General features: G+C 41.6%; 1 protein-coding gene across 5 annotated transcripts in view; it reads right to left on the bottom strand.

The window, feature by feature from the left end:
* Window positions 1-9,678: 9,678 nt before the first annotated feature.
* ARFGEF2 (ADP ribosylation factor guanine nucleotide exchange factor 2) overlaps window positions 9,679-25,491 on the bottom strand; it is an 86,914-nt gene continuing 71,101 nt past the window's right edge. For 4 of the 5 annotated variants that reach the window (XM_003411757.4, XM_010591779.3, XM_064276183.1 and 1 more), the window contains 11 exons: window positions 24,326-24,456; window positions 24,048-24,177; window positions 21,244-21,379; window positions 20,220-20,358; window positions 20,062-20,116; window positions 18,924-19,038; window positions 16,445-16,575; window positions 15,061-15,229; window positions 12,616-12,754; window positions 10,942-11,059; window positions 9,679-10,595 (listed from right to left, as the gene is read on the bottom strand). In XM_003411757.4, coding sequence (XP_003411805.1) covers window positions 10,419-10,595; window positions 10,942-11,059; window positions 12,616-12,754; window positions 15,061-15,229; window positions 16,445-16,575; window positions 18,924-19,038; window positions 20,062-20,116; window positions 20,220-20,358; window positions 21,244-21,379; window positions 24,048-24,177; window positions 24,326-24,456 — 1,440 coding nt within the window. In that variant the 3' untranslated portion in view covers window positions 9,679-10,418. Of the gene's footprint in view, window positions 10,596-10,941; window positions 11,060-12,615; window positions 12,755-15,060; window positions 15,300-16,444; window positions 16,576-18,923; window positions 19,039-20,061; window positions 20,117-20,219; window positions 20,359-21,243; window positions 21,380-24,047; window positions 24,178-24,325; window positions 24,457-25,491 lie in introns of those variants that run through there. The other variant, XM_023550360.2, reaches the window with a different exon arrangement.

The raw sequence follows: 25,491 nt of genomic DNA, 5'->3' as shown, positions 1-25,491 counted from the left end.
TGACCATGTGAAATATTCTTCTTTGGCCCTTTCAAAGCTTTCCTCCTCGACTTCTGTCTTGTCTGATATTGTTAACAATTTCTCGGCATATCTCCTTTTGTAGCATACTAGTTAAGCGTGTATTTGAGCCAGATTACCAGTACCAGAATCAGTTGTCGAGTTGATTCCAACTCATGACGATTCCGCATGTGTTAGAGTATGATAGGGTTTTCAGTGTCTGATTTTTTGGAAGTAGATCACCAGACCTTTCTTCTGTGATGCCTCTGGGTGGACTCAAACCACCAACCTTTCAGTGAGCAGCTGAGCGCATTAACTGTTTGCACTACGCAGGAATTCCAAAGACAAAGGTATATTTATCAAGGAAGGAGGATAGAATGCATTTTATTCAAGAGCTTATTCGCTTGACGTACATCTTTTAAATATTTAGACTTAACTGCAGGTGAGCCTACGTCTGTATTTCTGCCCCAGAGCCTGCAAATGTTGGTACTGTGCCACGTGTTCTCTGCCCACTGGGGCTGCCCAAAGGGGACAGTGCCCTATATTGTGATTGTCTTCTCTCTAGCACATCAAAATAGCCCTTCCCTTGTGTGAGATTCCTCCTTAGGGTGCGACTGAAGGGAAGAGAGGGATGGGGCAGGAGCTAATGGCACTCAAGCACCCAGCACTGAGGGGGGTGGGTATGGGGCAGTGGTTCAGAGGTGGGCTCTAGAGCCAGACTGCAGGGCTTCAAATTCAGCTCTATGGCCTTAGGCAAGTTAGCTGACCTCTCTGAGCCCCAGGTAACAAAAAAAAAAAAAAAAAAAAAAAACCCATTGCTGTGGAGTTGGTTCCAACTCATAGCAACCCTATAGGATAGAGGAGAACTGCTCCACAGGGTTTCCAGGGAGTGGCTGGTGGATTCTAACTGCCAACCTTTGGGTTAGTAGCCCTGTCTCTTAACCACTGCACCACCAGGGCTCCCCCAGGTGGCGCTCCACATAAAGAGGTAAAAAAAAGGGGATGGTCATAATAAGAGTACCTACCTCATGGGGCTGTTGAGAATTAAAGATGATGTGTGCAGAGCACCAACAAGGCCTGGCACAGAAGAATCCAATAAAAGTCATTACTACCATTATCATCACTTAGCTGCTAGGTACTTGCACAAGGAGTCCTGGTGGTGCAGTGGTTAAGTGCTCACTGCTAACCAAACAGTTGTCAGCTGGAACCCACCCAGAGGCTCTGTGGGAGAAATACCTGGAGGTCTGCTTTCATAAAGATTACAGCCAAGAAAACCCTATGGGGCAGTTCTGCTCTGACACATAGGCTCCCTATGAGTCAAAAACAACTTGGCACCTAACAACACAAAGGCGCTATCACAGGAATGGAAAAAAAAAAAAAAAAAGGCTCAACGATAGTTGAAATAGTAGGAGTATATAAAATGATCAGTCTGGGAAGCAATAAACTTTTCTTTCTTCTTTCCTTTGGTGGAGTGAGACTTCAGCTGGAGTCTGGGATATACAGAACTCCAAACTGTGCCCTTTGAGCACCCAGGGCCTTTGGAGGGTGAGGATCAAGGGCCTTCCAGATCTCAGGGAGGCAGGTGCTGAGGGCTGGTTTCCACCTATGACAATGTTGAAGGGAAGTGAGTCTTCAGGTGGCAGCTTCCTGTTCAAGCTGAGGAAGACAGGAGCTGCCAATGGCCCGAGAAGCAAAGTTAATTAACTAACTCTCCTGACGTAGTGAACTGTCCTGTGGTCATCCTAGAAGAATTTCCACTTAAAGAAAGGATCCCACTTTCACCTAAAGCACAATTAAAAAGAAAACAGGTAAATTTGGGGAGGAGGGTAAACATTTTCCATCATGGACAAATTAATGCATTTTCAGAGCCAAGCAAGATAATCCACCAGAGAGAAGCAATATAAAAGACCATGTGGTTCCAGAAAGACTGAGAAATGGAGACACAGTGTCTTATGAGTTATCAATTCCAGCATGTCATTTCCCCTGATCTTTTCAACAATGAAGTTGCTTTCTACCTGAAAACAAAGATCCCTGCACTCTTTCACCGAATATTTACTGAGTGCCTAGTATGTGCCAGGTACTGTGTTCCAGCTGGTGAGATTGTCCTAAATAAAACACATGGTCCCTGGCCTTGTGGAACTTCTGTGGGGAGGTGGGGGGAGATGGGGGAGGGACGAACAGGCAGATATTAAAGAGATGGTTGCAGATGGTGGGAAGCTCTGAGGACACAAGAAGGTAACTGTAGTCAACAAAGGCCTCCCTGAGGAGTTAACGTGTGAGCTGAGCCCAGGATGAGGAGGAAGGAGCCACAGAGGGATCTAGGGAAAGAACATTTCAGGCAGAGGGACAGCAAGGGAAAGGCCCCTGAGGCAGGAGCAAGTGTGGACTCAAAAGCCACCACAAGTTGAAGTTTGAGGTGTGTAATCAAGTAGAAGAGTGAAGGGGAAGATGAAAATTGGTGAGAATGAGGTGAGATTTTAGGATAAGGAGAAAACCACAAGGGCTTGCTGAGCCAGACCCCAGCATCTGCTCACTTCCCCTTATATTGTCTCTGCTTGTCAGTTTCTTTCCTTGACTTCTAAATCTCCATAAAAGAAATATTTATATAAATAGTCATGCGAAGTCCAAGTTATGGTCCTACAAAGGCTAAGGCCAGGGGTCTGGCCAAGATTGTTTCTAACTCAAATTTGCAAAACCCAAGCAGTTCAATTTATGAACAGGGCCTTGGAGACCAGGACTACATTCTGGGCACCCTCCCTGATGTCCCCGCCACTGCCCCCAGGTTAACTGTTGGCAGTGAGAGGTGTTGTGGTTGGGGTGATGGTGACAAGCATGTGCTCTGGAGATAGAACCTGGGTCTGGGTCCCAGCTGTTCCATTTCCTGTGTGATCAGGGTGCAAGCCTCAGTGTGCCTCTCCAGGCCTGTTTCCTCATCTAAAAAATGAGGATGTGGTGTCCGGCTACCAGCACCAACTGCTCTGGTGGATCACAATAGAGGGGGAGAAAAATGTAGCAACCCTATGGGGCAGTTCTATTCTGTCTTATAGGGTCGCTCTGAGTCAGATGGGTTTGGTTTTTATTTTTGGCATAAAATTATCTTCAATTGCTAAATCATCAGTTAAGCACCAGATAAAGTTGACTTCTATATGCAAATAGGAATTTTTAAAAATACGAAAATCACTTTTGCCAAAATATTTGGTGTCCTATCCTTTACTTTTTCCTTTGGATACGTAGTTGCAATCACTAAATTGGATACTCCTAAGATGTGACATAAATAACTGAAGGACAACTTAGCAGATTTCTTGAAGGAAAACAGTCATATTATACAGGTTTGCAAAAATTCCAGAGAACTACTCTGGTCCCCTGAAACAAGACTTACTTTTTCCTAAAATGTGCAGTCTGTTAGCAGGGTACAAATGCAGTGTATTTTTTTTTTTTTTTTACATTGATGATCTCTAATAAAATTTTACAGACATGAAATACATTTATTTTAAAAGGAAACTTGATGTCACTACTATATATGGAAAACCAGATTCACTTGCCATAAATAGAAAGTAACTATAAAAACAAAGATAATGACAGCAAGAGACAGGATTCCTGCTGGAGATGATTTTAAAAAAGACTCAAGTATGAATAACCTCACTATTCACTGTTATTTGATGAGTCAGGTGGGAGGGGTCTCTGTGTTAATTTCTGAGCCCGCCACAACAAATTACCACAAACTTTAGCCATTAGAGAAATGCAAATCAAAACTACGAGATTCCATCTCACTCCAATAAGGCTGGCATTAATCCAAAAAACACAATAAACGTTGGAGAGGTTGTTCAGAGACTGGAACACTTAAACGCTGCTGGTGGGAATGTAAAATAGTACCACCACTTTGGAAATCGATCTGGAGCTTCTTTAAAAAGCTAGATCCAGCAATCCCACTCCTTGGAATATATCATAGAGAAATAAGAGCTTTTACACAAACAGATGTATACATACCTATGTTCATTGCAACACTGTTTACAATAGCAAAAAGATGGAAGCAACCAAGGTGCCCATCAACAGATGAATGGATAAATTACGGGATATTCACACAATGTAATACGACACATCGATAAAGGCCAGTGATGAATCTGTGAAACATTTCATAACATGGAGGAATCTGGAAGGCATTGTGCTGAGTGAAATTAGTTGCAAAAGGACAAATATTGTATAAGGCCACTATTATAAGAACTTGAGAAATAGTTTAAACAGAGAAGAAAATATTCTTTGAGGGGGGAGGGAGGGAGGGTGGGAGAGGGGTACTCACTGATTAGATAGTAGATAAGAACTACTTTAGGTGAAGGGAAAGACAACACACAATACAGGTGAGGTCAGCACAACTGGACTAAACCAAAATCAAAGAAGTTTCCTGAATAAACTGAATGCTTTGAAGACCTGCATAGTAGGGGCGGGGGTTTGGGGACCATGGTTTCAGGGGACATCTAAGTCAATTGGCATAATAAAATCTATTAAGAAAACATTCTGCATCCCACTTTGGAGAGTGGCGTCTGGGGTCTTGAATGCTAGCAAGTGGCCATCTAAGGTGCATCAATTGGTCTCAACCCACCTGGAGCAAAGGAGAATGAAGAACACAAAGGACACAAGGTAACTACGAGCCCCAGAGACAGAAAGGGCCACTTAAACCAGAGACTACATCAGCCTGAGACCAGAAGAACTAGATGGTGCCCGGCTACAGCCGAGGACTGCCCTGACAGGGAACACAACAGAGAACCCCTGAGGGAGCTGGAGAGCAGTGGAATGCAGACCCCAAATTCTCATAAAAAGATCAGACTTAATGGTCTGACTGAGACTAAAAGGACCCTGGTGGTCATGGTGCCCAGACCTTCTGTTGGCCCAGTACAGGAACCATTCCCAAAGCCAACTCTTCAGACAGGGATTGGACTGGACAATGGAATGGAGATGGATGCTGGTGAGGACTGAGCTTCTTGGATCAGGTGGACACTTGAGACTATGTTGGCATCTCCTGCCTGGAGGGGAGATGAGAAGAGGGGATTAGAAGCTGGTGAAACAGACACGAAAAGAGAGAGGGGAGGGAGGGAGCGGGTTGTCTCAGGGGGAGAGCAATTGGGAGTATGTAGCAAGGTGTATATAAGTTTTCGTGTGAGAGACTGACTTGATTTGTAAACTTTCACTTAAAACACACACACAAATTTACCACAAACTGGGTAGCTAAAACAACAGAAATGTATTTGTATTCTGTTACAGTTCTGGAGGCCGAAAGTCTGAAAATCAAGGTGCTGGCAGGGCAGTGTTCTCTCTGAAGGCTCTAAGGAAGAATCCTGTTCCATGCCTCTACTCTAGCGTCTGATGGTCACTAGTAATAATGCAGCGTAATTTTGAAATTACCTTTCAAAATGCTTAGATACTTGGCATCTTAAACAAGGCTTCCTCAACCCCAGTATGCCTTCTTTCATAAAACGAGATCTTTCAAATGGGTAAGTGGAAGTGGGAGCCCTGGTGACGCAGTGGTTAAAAGTTCGGCTGCTAACCAAAAGGTCGGCAGTTTAGATCTACCAGCCGCTCCTCGGAAACTGTGTGGGGGCAGTTCTACTCTGTCCTATAGGGTCGCTAGGAGTCAGATTTGACTTGAAGGCAACAGGTTTGGTTTTTTGGTAAGTGGAAGTGAGTTTTTTCTTTTTTAAACAGAAAAAGGCCAAAGAAAGCTGAAAGGATCTGCCACTTTTGGGTCCTACAACACCATCCCACACGAACCTTGTTAAGACTTGGAGAAAGGAAGTCATTTTAGTTTGGGGTTTCTTAACCTTGGCACTATTGACACATTGGGCTAGAGAAGCCTTACTTGTAGGAGCCTGTCCTGTGCACTGTAGGATTACCAACATCCCTGGCCTCTACTCACTGGATGCCAGTAGCACCCCCCATTCCCCAGGCTACTGACAACCAAAAATGTCTCCAGACATTACCAAGTGTCTTCTGTGGGCAGAACGGCCCTTAGTTGAAGATCACTGCTCTAATTAAAAGCCAGGCACTATCTGCTCTGAAGAGATAAAGACTCTTCAGAAACTTCCCCCCCTCCCCCGCCAAAGAAAGGGCTTTCTCTTTCATACTTCACTGGCACCATCTACCACAGAGACTAGAGGTTTTACTGCACAGCGAATTAACAAAGATGACCATATATTGGTCATATTTAACACTGGAACATTTTAAGTACAGTTAATATTTAAAACTTAAAAAAAATGCAGAATGGATTCTGAATTCATGGGCAGTAAATCCACACCTAGATTTTACTGTCTCCAGAGATGAACGCCCTGAATGAACCCTGGAATTCGCCACCTACTCACTCAGTGCCCCATACGCTAACCTGCGAGTCCTCTTCCGCTATCTCAGGACTGCACACTTGCCCTCCATGTCAGCGTGAGACTTCTGTTCTTGCCAGGAACTAACCCACTGATCAATTAATGAGTTACAAAGTGGATTTCAGAGATAAGTAAGAATCTTCTCATGACTGGATTTTTTTCATGAGCAAAAACATACTTAAAAAAATTAAGACCCACAGTTAATGTTCTCTCCTTGATAGTCGTTTTCCGTTTGCCCATGTGTGCCTAGTAGAGCTGATGCATAGGGTTTTCAAGCTGTGACCTTTCAGGAGCAGATTGCTAGGCCTGTCTTCCAAGGTGCCCCTGGGTGGGTTAGAACAGCCGACCTTTCATCTAGTAGTCAACTGCACAGCTGTTTGCTTCACCCAGGAACTCCTAATAGTCTCCCCTTAATTACGTATGTTAAATACGAAGTCTGATTTTACCACCAATCAAGCTTATACCTATCGTAAGAAGAAACTAACCCAAAACCATGACTTGATAGATGTTTTAATTATTACATCCAAAACAACTTTACTTTTTAAAACTTTATTGATTTACCACCTGATTAAAGCATGGGATATTTTAACAGTATTATACATGGTATTTTTTCATAGAAAACTTTACAGAGCATTTCATATTATATAAGTCTGCTTATTCTTTCAAAAATGTATACATCCATTGGGCAAGGAGTGCTTTTCATTAAGTCACCAATATTAAATGCACGTCATCATTGTGTACAGATTAAATCAAAGGGGCTGGTAACTAACTTTTAGGCATTTTAAGGAGGAAAAACATGTATTTTGCACATAAATATCTGATGTAAATATGCAGATACAATTTTTAAAAAATTAGAACACTGAGAAAAACTACACCTTTGATGACTGTCTGTGATTTTTTTTTTTTTTTTGAGAGCAAGGAATTCCAGATATATTCATTCTTCAAAATATTCAGCTTTGGCTTATTGTTTTTCCCAACTTCAAAGCTGCTGATAACAAAGCTCCAAGGATTTCCTATAAGCTCAAGCCATGTTTAACACGAACATTAAAACAGAATTCAGAAAATAAAGTACTAGGGATCCAGCTTCTGTTTAAATCAATATCTGCTTGCATCGTAACAACAAACATTCGAATGAGATGGTAATACTTGCATTTGTCAGCAGGTTCCTTTATTAACTATGACTACGGGATGTGCAGCCATGATCACAAAACAACAAAAAAAAGTTTAGCTTTTTTGTATGTTTGTTTTGTACAAAAGTCACCTGTCAGAGGATAACGTTCTGTTCCCAGATATTACTATACAATTTCTGTAATGTATGTTCTTTGGTTGTATACAAGGAGCAGCAGGGAAAAGGTATATTTGTCTCTAAAGATGCAGATTAGAAAGAAAATACACCATCCACCATTTGTTGTTAAGATGCCAAAGCTGGTGATTTCCCTAATGGACAATGAAGAAAAACGAAATCGTTCAAAGCAGCAGTATTGTAACAAAAACTTCTCTGGGGACTCAGCACATAATCAACACTTAAAGCATTCTGAGAAAGAAATAAGGCCTTGAAAAAAGCTTCACACTCCTCCATAACCTTGTGAAATAAACAGCGCCTGGCCCAGTGCCCTGGAGTCGCACACACCCTCTTCACTAGTGTTTGAGTGGCACAAGCCATGTGTACCACAAGAAAGAATAGATTTATTCACAAAAAGGAATTTCGGCTGAATGGCTTATCACTGGAGGTAAGGGGTTTCCTCTGTCCGTTACTGTCTACCAAAAAGAAAAATTACCCAAAATGGTTTTACATCCAGTTTTTAAAAGGTCCACTGCTGGTACACGTCAAATTCAGAAAAATGAAACATTCAAAAGACAAAGTTAAAAAGAAATCTAAGCCTGAATGTTTCAACAATAAAATGCTCTTCCACAATCTCTATTCCATGAGAGGAGGCAAAAATTAAAGAGAAGGCAGGAATACACTGGAAAAGTCTTAGAGTTACAATCGATGAGGAAGTGCCACGTGAGAACCTTGGAAGGAAACAAAAATACCACCAATCCAGGGATGTAGCTCTACTGTACGGAGGACATACATATGAATGAACATACGTGTTCCATTTATACTTTTAGTAAAAATATTGGTTATCACTGAGGTTGTGACGAACTACAGTACCAGGGAGTGAGCCTTAGAAAGTGGGTTTCACGCTGCAGTGTAAAGATGTAACAGATTCCAGGACAAGTCGGTCACGGTCAAATGTGCTAATATTTTCCATTCACAGTCAAATATTCTCCCATAGTCCCTTCCTGTTAAATTATATAGCTCCTCTTTGCTAATGTAAGTAATATAAAAACCTAAACTTGGTCTTTTTTTCTTTGGTAGAGAAATTAAAACACTTTTTGGGAAAGAAGAACAGAGACAGAGTATGGCTGGACAAAACCAAAAAATTCTCAAGGCTGTTAAAAACAAAAAAAAAAAAACTTAAAAAATCAGTCTCTTAATAAGCACCAGAAATCCTTCTCTATAAAGACAAAATACCCCGTTTTACAGATAGGTTCCCAAACTAGTAACTTCTAAGGCACCAGAGTTGACATCAACACCACCCAATTTACAGAACTAAAGGGTGTAGTAGAAGTGTGAACGTTTGAGTAACTGTGTAACACTTTCTAACGCTCACTGCTGCTCCAGGAGAGCAGTGCACGAGAGGGCAGAGAATGAACGTGTGGGTTTTTTTCGCTGACTCAGAATAAATTAAGCTTCCACGTATGCTGTCTGCAGGTTCCGGGCTATATATGTGTAAGCCCACTTTTACAAAAGCTGCTTCAGAATTCACTTCTACTGCAGTTGAGAGTATTGCACCATCATTAACATATTAAGGACCCCAGAATCTAACCGTCCCAAAAATTCAGCTCCCAGGCTCAAATTAACGGAAGTGTTGGGCGCATGCCACCTCCTGCCGTCACTGCGTCAGCTGTGCTGGCCCCGTGACAGCACAGGCTCGTTCTGGTTCAACCCAGGCTCCTTGGCTGGGGGGGTCCACGGGAGCATCCCTTTGCACAGTCACTGTCCCTCTCTCGAGGGCCCTTTAGTGGGGGCTGTGCAAAGCAGTGATACAATCAGTACACTCACTATTCTGAGTTAAAAATAAAAAGGTTTTACTCAAATATAAATTAACTCTGGTTAAATTACTACATTTTCATTACTATGTCATATATTAGATTTCAGTGTGTGAGATGGACAATGTATTCTGAAATTTTAATTTAATACCCATCCACATATACTTACTTCAAAGGAGACCAATCATCTTCCTTAAATTGTTTACTTTTTTCCTACAGATTTTTCTCCCCAACTTACTAAAACAGGGAGAGCCTGGAGGCACTACATTTTTTTTTTTTTAAATCCTGCAAGCTCTTAATTCTAACTTAATTACTAAACTCTGTCTTCAATCAAATCTTCGAGAATAACATTTTAAAATACTTTAGAAACAACTCAGACATTAAAAAACAAAAAACAACCCTTCTTTTCCTGAACTTTCCCCAAACTGATCTAACTATAGCTGACTTACAACTTGACAAAAACACTCAAACTTCTCTAACACACCCAAACAACAAAAAACCCAGCATATTTTCAGTGGCAGTGAGCCATTATAAGAAATTTTATTAAAGTACTCTCTAATAATCACGAACCTATACAGCTATGTTCAGTATTTTCAAGGAGAGCAACTTCCTCTGACAGAACGTTTACAACCAATCATGGGACTTGGCTAGAAGACGACGGCATCTGTGATGACAGATTCGACAGACGATTCAATCAGCAAAATGGAATGACGGAGATGAAACAGACTCCCCACCTCCTGTGTTAACTGCGCAGACAACAATTTGATGAGATAACCATCATGCTTCTAGTCAGGGACTCTGATGGGGCCAGCGTAGAGGCCATCCTCACCCAGGCCATTCTGAGATCCAAGATGCTGAACTCTTTGTTTCTATAACCTGACCCTTCATAAGATGTGTCAGTCAGAGGAGGCATTAGGAACGTTCTGTAGAGCTGCAGCTGTGGTCCCGGAGGGGCCAGTGCTACCACACTGGTGACAGGGTCCCTGGGACCTGTGATGGCTCTTCTGGAATCCATATCTTATATACAACACCTATCCGTAAGAAGAACTTCCGCAGAACTGCTCGGAGCTCAGGAATCAAGTCAAACTGCATAATTTCACACAAGTAGGGATAGTACATCGACGCATGTGCTTTAAACTTGAGGTGGGAGAGAAGCGGAAACATAAAATTAGACGTGGTGCCATTTTCTTTTTGCACCAGATTTTTAAAACTATTCCTTTCACCCCGAAACTTCTTGCAATATTGGTGCTTTTTCTTGCTATTAGAGAGTTGGTGCCAAAACACTTGCAAATTAACGATATTTAACTACAAATTATTTGGGGATAGCCTTGCCACCCAAAGTCAAGTCCTCAGGCCTAAACCAGTTTTTCACAACCTCAACCCCTCTCCTAGTCACTTCAAAAAACCAACCCCCAAAACAGAAAAAAAGGCAATCCAAATCTTATATCCTAGTGGAGGCATCAGGAAGTTTACTTGTTTATACCTTTTCATCATTTATTTTGAGGGTTTTTGTTAGGAGTAGCAACAGGAGACTTGTCCAGGCCTCTCGATGGCTTTCAGAGTTCACCGTGATGAAGTATGCAAGAGCTTCACTGCACACACTAGAAGTACGGGGGGAGGAAGACGCAGCAAACAGCAATTAACATCTCACGTTTAGTGCAGAACTTTTATTCTTGCAGTGGGTGTTGACTGAGCACCCACTCCAGCTGCGCCATCTTGAGCAAATGCTGAGTGCCTCACTTTCCTCAGCTCTACAATGGGGATAAATAACTGTACCTAACTCAAGGTGTTGTTTTGAGGATTAAATAAGTTTGTTAAGTTTTGGCTCAGGCCTGGCACACAGTGAGGGCTCAATCAATATTTGCAGAATTCATCTTCTTCAGCTCATGGGAAAAGCAGCCAACTCAAATGCATGATTTAATTACACACTGCCTCCCTCTTTTCACCACCACATACAATTGCTATTTTTAAAAACATGTTATGCTAAAAACTTAACCCTTATGTATCTCCTTTAGGGAAACTTTATGACACTATGTAGGTAATTCTCTTTTGGGCTTGGTTTAAGTTGAGATGAGCCAGTGGAGTCCCATTCATTTACTTATTGATTTTTTTTCAGTTTATAACTTCTTAGTTATATATTCTCATTGTAAGGCAACTGCAAAGTACATAAAATTATAAATGAGAGACAGAGTACCCATAATTTCATCATCCTAAGGGGCGCATGATGACACTTTGGCATATTTCTTTCTAGTTTTTTAGCTATGATTTTTTAAAAATATTGTTGAAAATCACAAGTATATATAATTTTACATCCTGAATTTTTGTCTTATTGTCTGATGAGCATATTCCCATATCAAAGGAAAAAAAATCTTAATTTTCAATGGTTACATAAGACTCCATCATACACCACAAGTTAGCTGTCCATTTTTAATTTTTTCTCTTTCTAAGTCAGCCTGCAATGAAATATTCTGTGTGGGAATTTGGGTTCCTATTTCTAAAATATTTTCTTAAATAGATTCCGAACAGTGGAATTACTGAGTCAAAGAGAATGAATATTTTAAGCTCCTGAATATATAGTGTCACCTGCTTTCCAGCAGGATCATGTCAACATGCACTTCCACCAGCAGTGCAGGAAAGTCTGTGTCTCTACAGCTGCCAGCACTGCAGGTGACTGCTTTTAAATCTCAGAGGAAAAGGGAGCACAGACATCAGCAATCTAGCTCAGCCACCCAGGAGCTGGGTGGCAAAGATATACGCTTCTGACTGAGGCTGTCTCGATGACATTCCACTGCCTCCCCATAATGGAAGTTGGTGCATTCCAGTATCCATATGATTCTAATATATTCATCTTGGAAAAAAGGAATGATGGGATGCTAGAGCTGACTGGGCTCTAGAGTCCCAGGAGGGGAAGTGACTGGCTCCAGTCCTGTGAGGACTCTGAACTCAGAATGCTTCTCACTGCTCATGTTTCTGTGCCTTAAAGAGGACTTATGACAGAAACAAAGGAAGCCTGATGCTCCAAACAGAAAGTAAAAAGAAAACAGCTTGTGAGGGTGTCAGTGTAGCTGTTCTTCTCTTACTTTTCCATCCACAGTATCGTGGTGATGCATTTTGTATATCACGAACAAAAAATTTAATTGGAAACCAATCTTCTTACGTTAAAAGTCGCTGCTGTATTTCTTCCCAGGAATCCCTGCGGTTCTCATCGACATACATTCGAAACAGGATCCTCAAACAGCAGGCCAGGCTGCTGGTTTCTTGTTTTAGAAGATTGGGCTTAGACTTGCCCTTAAAACCTAGAGATCAGATACTCACATAAGTAGTGCACATCTCCAGGATAATGTGGAGGAATCATGTGGGAACCTAATATAGTCACTTTAGGAAACAATGAAACATCTCCTATACTTAATACAGCTCAATTACCCGAAATAGAATGCTTTGTGTGCCAGGTGACGCCATTAGCTTCATCTTCTCAAGTGTAATAGCTCTTAAGGATTCTAGCATGTTTCTAAACTGCAAGATGTTTTTTCACAAAGTACACAATAAAGTATAAGAATACACTTTCTTCAACAAAGCAGTACCAATCTGCCAGAGATGTGCAAACCACTCTTACAATCTCTTTTTATAGCAAAACATTGTTAAAGGCAAAGACATAAAACATCTAGATATTTTAAAGCCTTGGAGGAAAATTACTTTTTTTAAAGTTGTGGGTTAAAATAGGAACTTGGGCAGAAAATGAAAGTAATGGTAACAATACAAAAACATTAATAAAGCACTTTTATGCAAAGTTCAAAATACTGAGAAGTCCACCCCCCCCCGCTGCTACATGTGCATGTATAGACATACACTTGCACACAGCACACACACACAGCACACTCAGCACTCACATAACACAGCACACGGCACTCACACACAGCACACTCATAGCACACACAAAGCACACGTGGCACACAGCACTCACACAGCACACTCGCACAGCACTCACACAACACACACAGCACTCACAGCACACACACACAACACACTCAGCACGCTCACACACAGCACTCACAGCACACTCAGCACGCTCACACAGCACACTCAGCATGCTCACACACAGCACTCACACAGCACACAGAGCACACCACACACAGCACTCACACAGTATGCCCAGCACACAGCACACTCACAGCATGCTCACACAAGTGCACACACACAGCACACGGCACACAGCACAGCACACACAGCACTTACCCAGTATACACAGCACACTCACAGCACACACAGCACTTACCCAGTACTCACAACACATTCAACACTTACCCAGTACACACAGCACACTCACAGCACAGCACACACAGCACTTACCCAGTACACACAGCATTTCACCCAGAACACAGTACACTCATACACAGCACACACACAGCACACAGAGCACTCACACAGCACACTCACAGCACACACAGCACTCACTCAGCACACTCACAGCACACACACTGCACTCACACACAGCACACACACACAGAGGAGACGCATAATTTCAAGGCTGGAGACCAAGGAGCTGTAAATTGTTCTTAGGTGTTTCTGACACACAGCAGTATCCCTGCTGCTAATCAGCAACCACTGCCAGGGCCATGGAGCCTTGCTATTACTTTAGAGTCTTGGGAAGCCTGTGAGCGATTCTGGTGGCTTTGTGGTGTTATGCCACATTTATCACTGTAGTAATTTTAAATATTTTTTTTTACAGCTGATAGCAATGTCACCTGTGTCCCAAAATCTATACTGTTGAAATGAAGTTAGAATTCATTTAAAAAAAGCTGCTGAGGGGGCCACACTTTAAAACAGAAAGATAAATAAAATAAGCTAAAACAGTATTTAAAGCAAAGTTACCTTACAGTGACTGTGGATACATGCGCTCTAAGAACGTGACCCCTCTCCTTTACTCTTAGGCCTCTGGAATATACCTCTTGAGTTACTTGAATTTTGAATTATAAGAGGTGTTGAGGAATCAGAAAAACCCAACCTCCCTATTTAAGAAATACACCTTTTCTAGCGAGCCTTACAGATCCAAAGTCTCATGTACTTCCAAAGAATATAAATATGACATGTAGCTTACCTGGAACATAAAGACCATGTGCAGCACAGAAATAGTAGCATTCCATAAAAAACAACTATTTGAAATACTGGACTCACCACCAGGGTTTACGCATTTATTTTGGGAGGTGGGAAAGAGAGAGAAGAAAGGTGGCACTGTGGAATCCCTAAAAGCCTCAGGAAATGTCTGAATATTTTCAGTTCTTCCTAGCCCACCATATGTTTTACATTACATTTAACTACACTATTTTAATTTAATGTGAAATGTCTTGACTTACTAGATCAGTTCAAGTCTCCAACATTCGATTTGTTGTTTCATCAAATACTGTGAGTCTACCAGTTGCCAGGCAGTGGTTCTGGTGCTGGGATAAAACCTAGCAAGCATTCCCCTTCCTTCCCTCTCAAGTAGGAAAATATTTAGTAAATGACTCCAGCTATTGTTTAAAATATCAGGAATTTCCCAAAGATTCTAATATTTTAGGACGGTGGGCAGCGTGGCCACTTGTCCTATCTGCTGGGGTGGCCTTACCTGCTCGCCACAGGACGGTCCGCTGCTCGTAATTGGAGTTGAAGGCCTTTGAGAACAAATGGGACTCCTGCAAACAGTCCAGCAGCTTGAAGAGGTGCTGCGACGACATGTACTTGTACATGCCCTGGTCCTCTGTCTCTATGTGGATCTCTGCATCCAGCGTATCTTGCTAGGAGGGAGGCGGGGAGAGCTAACTGAACACAGTGGAGTGGCTTTGGAACACCGGCAGGAAAGCTTTCCTGTGATATCAGATGAAGTCAGTTCTGACTCCCCAAAAGTCACCCTCTGTATATGCTACACTTCATCCCTCAACACCCTAAACTGTCCTCCATTCAGACTTGGCTCACTGGCTGGTGAAAGAATGTCACGAGCTCATGTATCAGGAAGACTGCTGGCTAAGGATCCAGTGTCGTCAGGGAGGCCTTCGTGGAATGAATAGGAATGTGTGTTTCCACAATTATCTGACTATAGGATTGCACTGTCCTCTTTATTTCATAAACAAAACTGGAAAATAAGAAAATTAACATGCTAAACAATATATATATACGTAGAAATTGTTAAATAGGTACCTAATTTGCTGTGTAAACTTCCACCAAAAATACAATATTAAAAAAAAGAGAAAATCAAGGTGCAATATATGTAATAAAAAGTCTCACACATATTGACTGAAAGATAGAAAACATTAGGCCAAGCCCAAGTGGCGTCTATAGCCTCCATCAGGTGATTGATGAACCCTTGATTCTGGCTTCTCTGGAAAAGTTATAAGACTGACGACTTGACCCCTGGATGGTGGCCCTCCGCTGCAGCCACTTTGGCGGGAGCCCTCCACTTTACCACAGTCCCCACCTGTCTGCCTCATCCACTCACAGGGCCTGCTAGCCGCTGAAGCATTTGAGTTTGCAGCCCAGGGTGTAAAGTTACTATCCAACTTTTGCAGACTCAATTCTCCATATTTGCAAGAATACCTTACATATAAAAGGTTGCATATACAAAATGAACAAAAAAGTAAGCTTTCTGAATGAAAAACTGGGATCCTTATTCACATTATTTTCCTTCATTTATGGTTAAATTATAGACCAATTAGAGGAAATAGTCCTTCTGATTAATAACACTCATTTCAAAGCATCAAGGTGGCCTCTGAGCAGTGGTATGCCTAGAAACAGCTCTGGGGTGGGGGGGAAACCCTATTGTATAGTGTCTCTCATTTTCTGTGGTGTAAGTATTTCCCCTGTGGCTGGTTTCAAGCTATTGATATGACATCGCTGAATGCAGAGCTGGGAAAAGCCGAACACCATCAGCTTTTGCCAGCCAGTACAAGCGTACCACTGCCTCCAAGTCACCTCCCTGCAGACGAGGAGGTCCTTCTGAGGCCTGCTGTCATTACCTGGGCAGCAACCATGTGCTCTGCATCCTCCTTTTTGCTCGTTGCAGGGTAGAACACAATGTTGTCAATGGCCTGTATCAATTCCAACTGGACCACACACTTGATGAGGAGGCTGGCAAACAGTTTCTGATCTATATTAGATAATAAGGATTAACCCTAATATGATTTAGCCAATAACCAAAACCAAACCAAACCCAGTGCTGTCGAGTTGATTCCGACTTACAGCGACTCTGTAGGACAGAGTAGACCTGCCCCATAGAGTTTCCAAGGAATGCCTGGTGGATTCGAACTGCCGACCCTTTGGTTAAAAGCCATAGCTCTTAACCACTACACCACCAGGGTTTCCGATTCAGCCAATAGTGAATAAATATTCACTGAGTTCCTACTATGTGCCAGGCACGATTCATGACGCTGTGACACAGCAATGAATAAAAGGGACAAAAATCCCTGTTCCCACAGAGTAGACAGAGAATAAACAAGACGTTTAAGTATGAGATAAAGCTTGTCAGATGATGATGACATAGATAAGGAAGGAGGACAGGAAGTGCGAGGGTGAGGGTACGAGTTTAAATAAGCTGCTCAGAAAGAGCTTTGTGAAAACATGACTATTTGAGAAAGACCTAAAGAAGGTGAGCGAATGAGCTATGCAGGGCAGGAAGTTTCTCTGCCACTCAATGGGCCTCCCCTACAGGCCACCTCTGGCTTTTGCCCCAGCAGCAAGAGGCTGTGTGTTCCTGTGGCAGCCCACCTCTCCTCAGCAGTCTGAAGCTGAGCCTCGGGAGCATAGGGTGGCTCTTCTAAGTTCCTAGTCCCTGGATCACACTCTCTCCGCCCTACTGGAGGTAGATGCTTTTTGCATTTTCCACTTCTATATCCGTTACAGTAGCCCTGGTGGCACAGTGGTTAAGAGCAATGGGTGCTAACCAAAACGCTGGAAGTTTGAATCACCAGCCGCTCCTTGGAAACTCTATGCAGCACTTCTATTCTGTCCTATAGAGTTGCTATGAATCAAAATTGACTCAACAGCAACAGGTTTGGTTTTGGTTTTTATATCCATTAAGAGTCCTCTCTTACCCTTTCGGTAGTTCGCTACCTTTGACTAGTTAACAATTCTTCATTGAATTCTTCCTGTTCAAATTTTTGGCATGGCTTCTGCCAACTGATGAGACTCTGACAGTGCCTCATCTATCTCTGTATCCTCCATCCCTGGGCTCAGGGGAGGCCCGTGTCAGGCACTTCGTAAGGGATGACTGACTTGCCTCTAGCAAGGGCGAGTCCTTTTCCAGCTTCTTGTTACAGAATCGGAATGTGTAAAACATTCAATAAAACTTTTAGTGATGGAAGACAAGGAGGTGGAGTTATCGTCACGTCTCTGAAAGTGCTTGTGAAATTATACATACACACAGAAATTCTCCAAGCAGTGTTAGTCTTAATTAAAAAACAAAAAAATACAGTGGAGTTACAAGAGACGTATACTTAACTCACGCCAATCCATTATACCATCTTAAAAGAAAGAGAGAGAGAAATACAAATGGCATAGGAGATTCTGCCTGCCAACTGGCTTACTGAACGTATACCCACCAGGGCAGCTGAGGTAGGGGGCTAGAAGGAACACATCCACTGTTGCCTGGGGGAACCAGGGGTCTCAAGTTCCAGGTACCTCTTGGGGTGCAGACACCCTGCTGCACTGAGAGACATTCTATTTTTAAAGAAATGTATACTGCTCCCCGCACACACCAATCACTTTGTCTGGAGTTGATGGAAGAAACTGAGACTGTACCACCACTGGACACGGTGGAGAAAACTGGGCGTGCTGCAGTTACTGAGACCCTGCGGGGTCTACTACACAGTGCTTTTTTAATGGATTTCAAGGGTGATTATTTTTTATTCCTTCGAAAGATAATGGCTTTTGTCTAATGTGCTGCTTCAGAAGTTAACTTCAATGTCAGCACTTACAGCCTGGTGTGGTGAGGAGGGGGTGGGACCTCAATGAAGACAAACAGTGGGGCGCACAACTTTAAAAAGAGCAAAATAATAACACGTAAAAGTTCCAACTCCTCAGTCAGCCAAGGATGCGTGTGAATCCCAGCTGGCACACGTCGCCGGTCTAAGCCTCCGGTCACGCAAATGTAAAACAGAACGTCCTTCAAAGGGCTGTTGTAAAGGCTCAACAAATGAGACCACGCACATGAAGCACGGAGTGCCTGCACACAGCAGAAGTATTCCACCATCTGTATGAAAATGAGGGGAGGAAAATTCACACAGACGTATATACGTGTGTTTGCTTGCACATGGATGATGTGTCTCCGGAAAGGCAGGCAGCACTGGCTGCCACAGGCAGGGGTCTGGCAGACCGAGGCATGGGGGTGGGAGGGGAGGCTTATCACATGTACCCTTCTGTACCTTCTGATTATCTGAGTCATGTAAACGTGTGACCTATTTTAAATCAATGAAAACATTAAAAAATCTGTGGTCTTACTTGCATATGATCTACCCTTCCAGCTGTCGTCAGTCGGGTTAGAGAGCTGGCTCTGGCCTCTCTCTGATGCATTCTTATCTACGCTGCTTAAAGACTGGCGGTCCAGATCCACATCCTGAAAACAAACCAGAGAGGAACACACGGTTCACTTCTCTTCATCCAAAAGCAGTGCTGGCCAGAGGTGTGCCTGTTTCAGCACTGCCAGGCCAGCTAGATTTACGGGCCGTGCCCAAAGTAAAATTTCTACTGCATGTACTTCTCCAAGGTTGCAGAGGAGAGATTAAGAAGTTCAATTATGTCTCCTCTCATTAAAGCTTCACATTTTCCTATTCCAATTTAGAAGGCATTTCTCTACATGCTGTGATTTAACGTGAGTATAACAAATTTTTAATGAGCTCGAGTTCAAAAATAAATCAGTGTGGTGGCTAGTGATTTCAAGTTGACAGTGGAAGACAGAGTCAAGGAGCAGAAAATGTTTAAATAATGTGCTTCGTTTCTGTATCTCAAATTCCTCTTACAAGGTTAATGAACTGGTGGTAGTTATTTGAGAACAGAAGTCAATAATCCAAACTCCTCTGTAAACCACAGTATTTTAAAATGAGATTTGAATTAGAACTTCTGAATGTGGCCTCATCTAAAAAACAACTTTCACTGATGGAGAGTAAAACTCTGTTTGGGAAAGCAACAAATCAAACAGTGTAACTTATAATAGTGAAACGCTGGAAATGACCTGAGACTCCAACAAGGGAGATTGGTTAAATAAATTGTAACAATGTACAGCCACTGAAAAGGCTGTTCTCAAAAAATATTTAAGAATATGGAAAAATACAATGTTAAGTAATACGACATGTCCCAAATGATCCCTTGTTTCAATTAAGTATGGTGTATGTGGGCATAGCCACACAAAGAAAAAAACTAGAAATGTAAACTCTGGTTTTTATTGGGTGAGGTGATTCATTTTCTTAATAGTTTTCTGTACATTCTGAAAAAATTTTTTTTAAATGAACATACATTGTTTTTAGCTCTTATGACTTTTTTTTACTCACATCCCATCAAAGAAGCACAGACTGTTCGGGCTGACTGATCTTTTACTAAGATATGAGATCACAGAAAAGACAAAAAAAAAAAAAAATCCTACCAAATGTTTTTCTGATGAATCTTCCTCCATGCCTACAGGTCTCCATGTCAGCAAACTTAGAGGAATGCAAGAGAAGGGAATGATCAATGTCAAGGGCAACCAGCTTCAAGACAATCACTGAACACAGAATTACACTGCAACAGTCACATTACACTTACATATGTGGGATGGTTGTTTTGAAAATATCCAACATACAATTGCATGTTTCATCCCAGACACCAGGGCTGAATTTCTCTCCATTGGATATTACTAAGTTTTCTAAGCAATTTGTACCTGATCGAGCCAACTGCTCATTATCTGCAAAATAAAACAACATCTATCATTAAACTCCAACTGCTGTTTTGGATTCCAATTAAATCCCTGATCCTTCATATTTTGAGGTGGAGACTACACAAGTGGCAGGTTTGTAGGCTTTTAATTAATGAAGTAATGCTACAGACAGCATTACAATTTTTATAGTTTAAACAGGCTACAGAGAGGTAGGATTATTTGTCATGGTTTTATTGCCAGGGATGAAGAAAGATCAACATTTTGCTGCTTTAACTAAATGGGTTCACATATGAGAAATGCTAAAAGAAGGTAGAAAATATTAGACCAGTGTTTCTAAAAATTTAGTCACTTCAACACTACGTTTCTGATTTTTACCATATTAGTATCAACTCTTTCATCACTTACGTTATTTTATAAAAACTAGGTCGCTTTTTGAAAAACTTAACTAATTTACCCTTGTCCTAAGCCAAAACTATCTATGGGATCCAGGTATGATGTCTTAGTTGGGTATTTTTTTTCCTAACATACACTAAAATAAACACATAACTACCTAAACAAAAAAAGTCCACTCATGAAGCTGTTGATCATGAATCCAAGGGTACATTTCAAAAGCATTTTATTATAGAGAATTTCAAACACACACAAAAGTAGAAATAACAGTATAATGTACAAAGGTGCATTTTAAACATATAGCATTAACTACATCCCATCTTAAAGAAATGCTTATGAACTGAGTTGGGGGGTTGCTTTTATGTTCCAGTTTAAACACACACACGCACACACATGTACATTTTCACCAATAAAATTATAGAGTGTACTCCTTGGCATACGTCTGTCTTTACACACCGAGAACAATCGGCCTCTCATGAAGGACCTGGACAGGAAAGCCAAGCCCACAGGCTTAAAGAGTACCTTGCTTTACACACCACTGCAACTGTGCAAATACATCAGGAAGCAGAACTTCATTCAGAGCTTCGTAAAACTGGGTAAATACATCACAAATAGCGTAAAGGGCGTGGTTGCAAGTTGTCGTCATCCACTCAGATTTCTAGAAAAACCACACAGAGATAAAGCTTAAAGGCCTCTCTCCTTGAGGTGAGATGGACATTCTCATACACTGTTGGCAAAACTTCTGGAAAGCTATTTGGTCATGTTGTCAACAGCCTTAAAAAAGTTCACACCTGCTGCCCACTACTTCCAGGAATTGATCCTAAAGAAATAACCAGGTTTATGAATAAAGATGTTTACCACACTGGCATTTATATACTGAAAACACAGATACAACCTAATGTCTAACAATGTGGGTATTAAATTAAGTACATCCACATGACAGAATATTCAACGGATATTCAAAATGATATTCATAGAGTCCTAATGATCTGGAAAATATGAATGTATTATGCTAAATACTCACACCTTACACTAAAATCTTAAACATTAAAAACGAGGCCATGACATCACCAGAAGAAATACACGTGGATATTTATAAATCCTGGACAGTGGAAGGGCTGCTATGCATGATTCCAAATGTAAACCATGAAGGCAAAAACTGAGAGATCTGGCTGCTTTAAAAGCTAAAAGTTCCCAAAATAAAAATGAAATAAGAGTGCCAAAGTGGGCAAAACCATTTGTAATCTACGTAAAGATATGCTGCTACAATCTATATATATTAATATAGACTGTGGTAGCACGTAGCAACAGGAAAAAGGTGAAAACCAAATAGAAAAATGTATTAAGTTATGGCTTTAAAACATGAAAAATATAATTTAACTGAAAATAGCACCTTAATTTTGGATATTGCTATTTGATTCAATTCAATTCTTGGAAAACATGAAGTATCCAAGAATTAAAAAAAAAAGAAGACAAAGAAAAGCAAATGATCAAAGATGTGGAAAAGTGCAGGCTCACCAGCAATTAAAGAAAAATTAAATGTGATACTTTTCCTATCAAATTAACAATGATTAAACCAATTAAATATGAAAAGCTCGAGTGGGCGTGGAGAAACAGGAACGCTGACACACTGCTGACAGAAGTGTAAAGGAGTACACATTTATTTGGATGTAATTTAGCAGTACTCATCGAAAAGCTCAGTAACATGCAAGCCCCAAACCTGCCATTCAGACCACTTATCCTAGAGAAAAGAAAGAACATGAGTAGAAGTGTAGCTACAAAAAAATGTTCGTTTCAGTGTGTCTGAAGAAATGAAAATTGGAAACAACCTAAATGTCCAATAATAGAAGACTGGTTTAATAAACTACGGTACATTCACAACTAGGAATATTTTGCAGCCCTTAAAAATACTGTAGAAGAAAAGTTAGAGTTGTGAAAGGTTGTATATGTGAAAAACTCTCATATGCATTAAGTTAAAAAAGCAGTTTACAGTATGAGCAGTGGATTCCATTTTTGCAAAAAAATAAAATGTGTACGATACAGGAAGAGAGGAGACATTTGAAGGGGTTAATTAAAGGTTGTCAGTGCAACTGTGGGTGGTTACATTTTTTTCTTTGTTTTATGATTTTTCTGTAATGAATATGTGTTTGTTTTATAATGAAAACTTATTTTAAAATTAAGGGAAAAAAATACTATAAATTGCATCTATACTATGAAGACTAACCACACCTGACTGAAGCCATGGTGTTTTCAACTGCCTCATATGCATGTGAAAGCTGGACAATGAATAAGGAAGACTGAAGAAGAACTGACACCTTCGAACTACGGTGTTGGCAAAGAATATTGAACATACCATGGACTGCCAAAAGAACAAAAAAATCTGTCTTGGAAGAAGTACAACCAGAATGCTCCTTAGAAGCAAGGATGGTGAGACTGCATCTCACATACTTTGGATATGTTATTAGGAAGGATCAGTCCCTGGAGAAGGACATCATGCTTGGTAAAGTAGAGGGTCAGCAAAAGAGAAAGACCCTCAACAAGATGGATTGACACAGTGGCTTTAACAATGGGCTTAAGCATAACAACAATTATGAGGATGGTGCAGGACTGGGCAGTGTTTTGTTCTGTTGTACACAGGGTCGATATGAATCAAAACCGACTCGACAGCACCTAATAACAACATGTAATAAAGACAGAGAAATTTGTCGAACAGTAATTCTAGTTTCTGGATGGTAAAATGATGAATTTTCTATATTTTTCATGTTAAGCTTACGTTACTCTTACACTAGAAGAGGGGGAGGAGGGCATGGTGTTCCTAAGAGAAGGTTAAAAAGTTACCTAAAAATCTTGAAATAAAATATCCCCTTTACCCTCTTCCCCAGGGGGACAAGTAACAAAACACCTACATGTATCTGAAGTCCTTTGATAAAAAATGACCTAATATTTGCCATCATTCATCTCCAACTCTCAAGGGATCAGAAACATTCCACTTACTACTGACTCTCTTTGGAAGTCAATGTGAACAAACAACTATGACAGCCAGTAGGGAGCCCTGCCGAAGTGGACAGGTAGGAGGCCTGAGGGCCACGTGGACAGATGATGGTGACTCATTTCTGCTCCCCTTTCCCGGACAGGGAGAGCCTCTTTAGTCCTAGTTGATGCTGGTAGGAGAGTACCAGGAAGGGAGCCTCCATTCTCAAAACCCACCTTACAGAGCTCAGTATTTCAGACTTCCAAGTTGATGACTATGCAGACCTAGAGGTGGACCAAGGCCAGAGGCTTTTCTCCCCATCGTATCCATGGCAGTGCATTCATCATCCTCTTACCTCTGACTGCTGCTCCGGAAGTTTCATGTTATCAAAAATCCTAAACACAATCCTGAACAGATCCTGCCACCAATGCTTTTCAAAGGTGTGGCCGTAGCTCTTCATGATCTCAAACATGACGGTGAGTCCTCTGGAGGAAACAGAGCCAGGCGCAGAAGAGGGAATGGGGTGGGGGAGGGAACAACAGAGAAGACAGTGGGAGACATGGGGCCAGGTAAGCAAGTGCCCAAGGCCCATGACAGTGTTGCAGGGGGCCGCCACAGTGGGGACACGGTTACCTTGTCCGTACATCTAACTTGCATCTATTAATGATGCAGGAGAGCTCAAATAGGATGGGGAACCAGCCTCGGACCCAGACTCTGTCACCAGGAGCTACATTCATGTCATCGCTTGTGTATTCTTGTAGCACCTACAATGAAAATCACATCTAAGACATGGACTCAGCAAGCAAAGAGAAGAACTTAAAAGGAACACAACAAAGATTAAAGCCCTGTACATTTTCCTCCCCCCAAAATATCCTTTCAGCACCAGTACACAGGGAGTCCCCAGGCGACAGACAATTGCCCGTCCCAAAGGACATACAAGCAGTTTCCCCATATAAACCTACAGCCCTTTCCAGGTTTGAGTGGGGCAGATCACAGATTCCTGGGGGTGGGAGGTATCATGTTAAAAAAAGCACTACAGACCAAATCGTGTTAGCTAAATATCCAGGATGACTGAAAATCTTAGATCATTCCAGACTGTTACTGTAATAAAAACTACTTAAAATAACAGCAACAGCAGCAGCAACTACTATATACTAAGTGCTTGCTATGGGCCAGGAACTGTTAAGGTGCTTTACATAGATGCAGGGAGAAATAACGGTCCCGTTTTACAGATGAGTTAACTGACACACTGAGAGGTGAAGTATGCTGCCCAGGGTCATACAGCTAGGAGCTGGAGTCTCTCCACAGTCTGGCTGAGGGCCCCCACTTTCTGCCCCATCACTGGGATTTTGACCCCTCTGCTCTGTAAAAAAAAAAAAAAAAATTTTTTTTTTTTTTTTAGCTCTGTTACTAAGGAGCCCTGATGGCACGATGGTTAAGTGCTCAGCTGCTAACCAAAGGCTGGCAGCTCAAACCCACCAGCAGCTCCGTGGAAGAAAAAACCTGGCAATCTGCTGCCGTAAAGATTACAGCCTAGAACTGTCCCATCGAGTTTAACCTTTATAGGATTTAATTTTTAATCCCATACATAAAGATTAAACCCTTGGGGCAGTTCTACTCTGTCATACAGGGTTGCTATGGGCTGGAATCAACTCTACAGCACCTGACAACAAGCTCTGCAACCACTCTTGAAATGGTATCGTCTATTGTAATGGAATTTCTTTATCAACACTGGTTATCTATCATTTGGCAATTACTTAACCTCTTTGTTCCTCAGTTACTTTCCCTGTACAATGGGG

Source organism: Loxodonta africana, chromosome 24, assembly GCF_030014295.1.
Source record: "Loxodonta africana isolate mLoxAfr1 chromosome 24, mLoxAfr1.hap2, whole genome shotgun sequence".
NCBI classification, from domain to species: domain Eukaryota; kingdom Metazoa; phylum Chordata; class Mammalia; order Proboscidea; family Elephantidae; genus Loxodonta; species Loxodonta africana.
The sequence above is the reverse complement of the archived record's forward strand: the minus strand, read 5'-3'. Positions and strand labels throughout refer to the sequence as shown.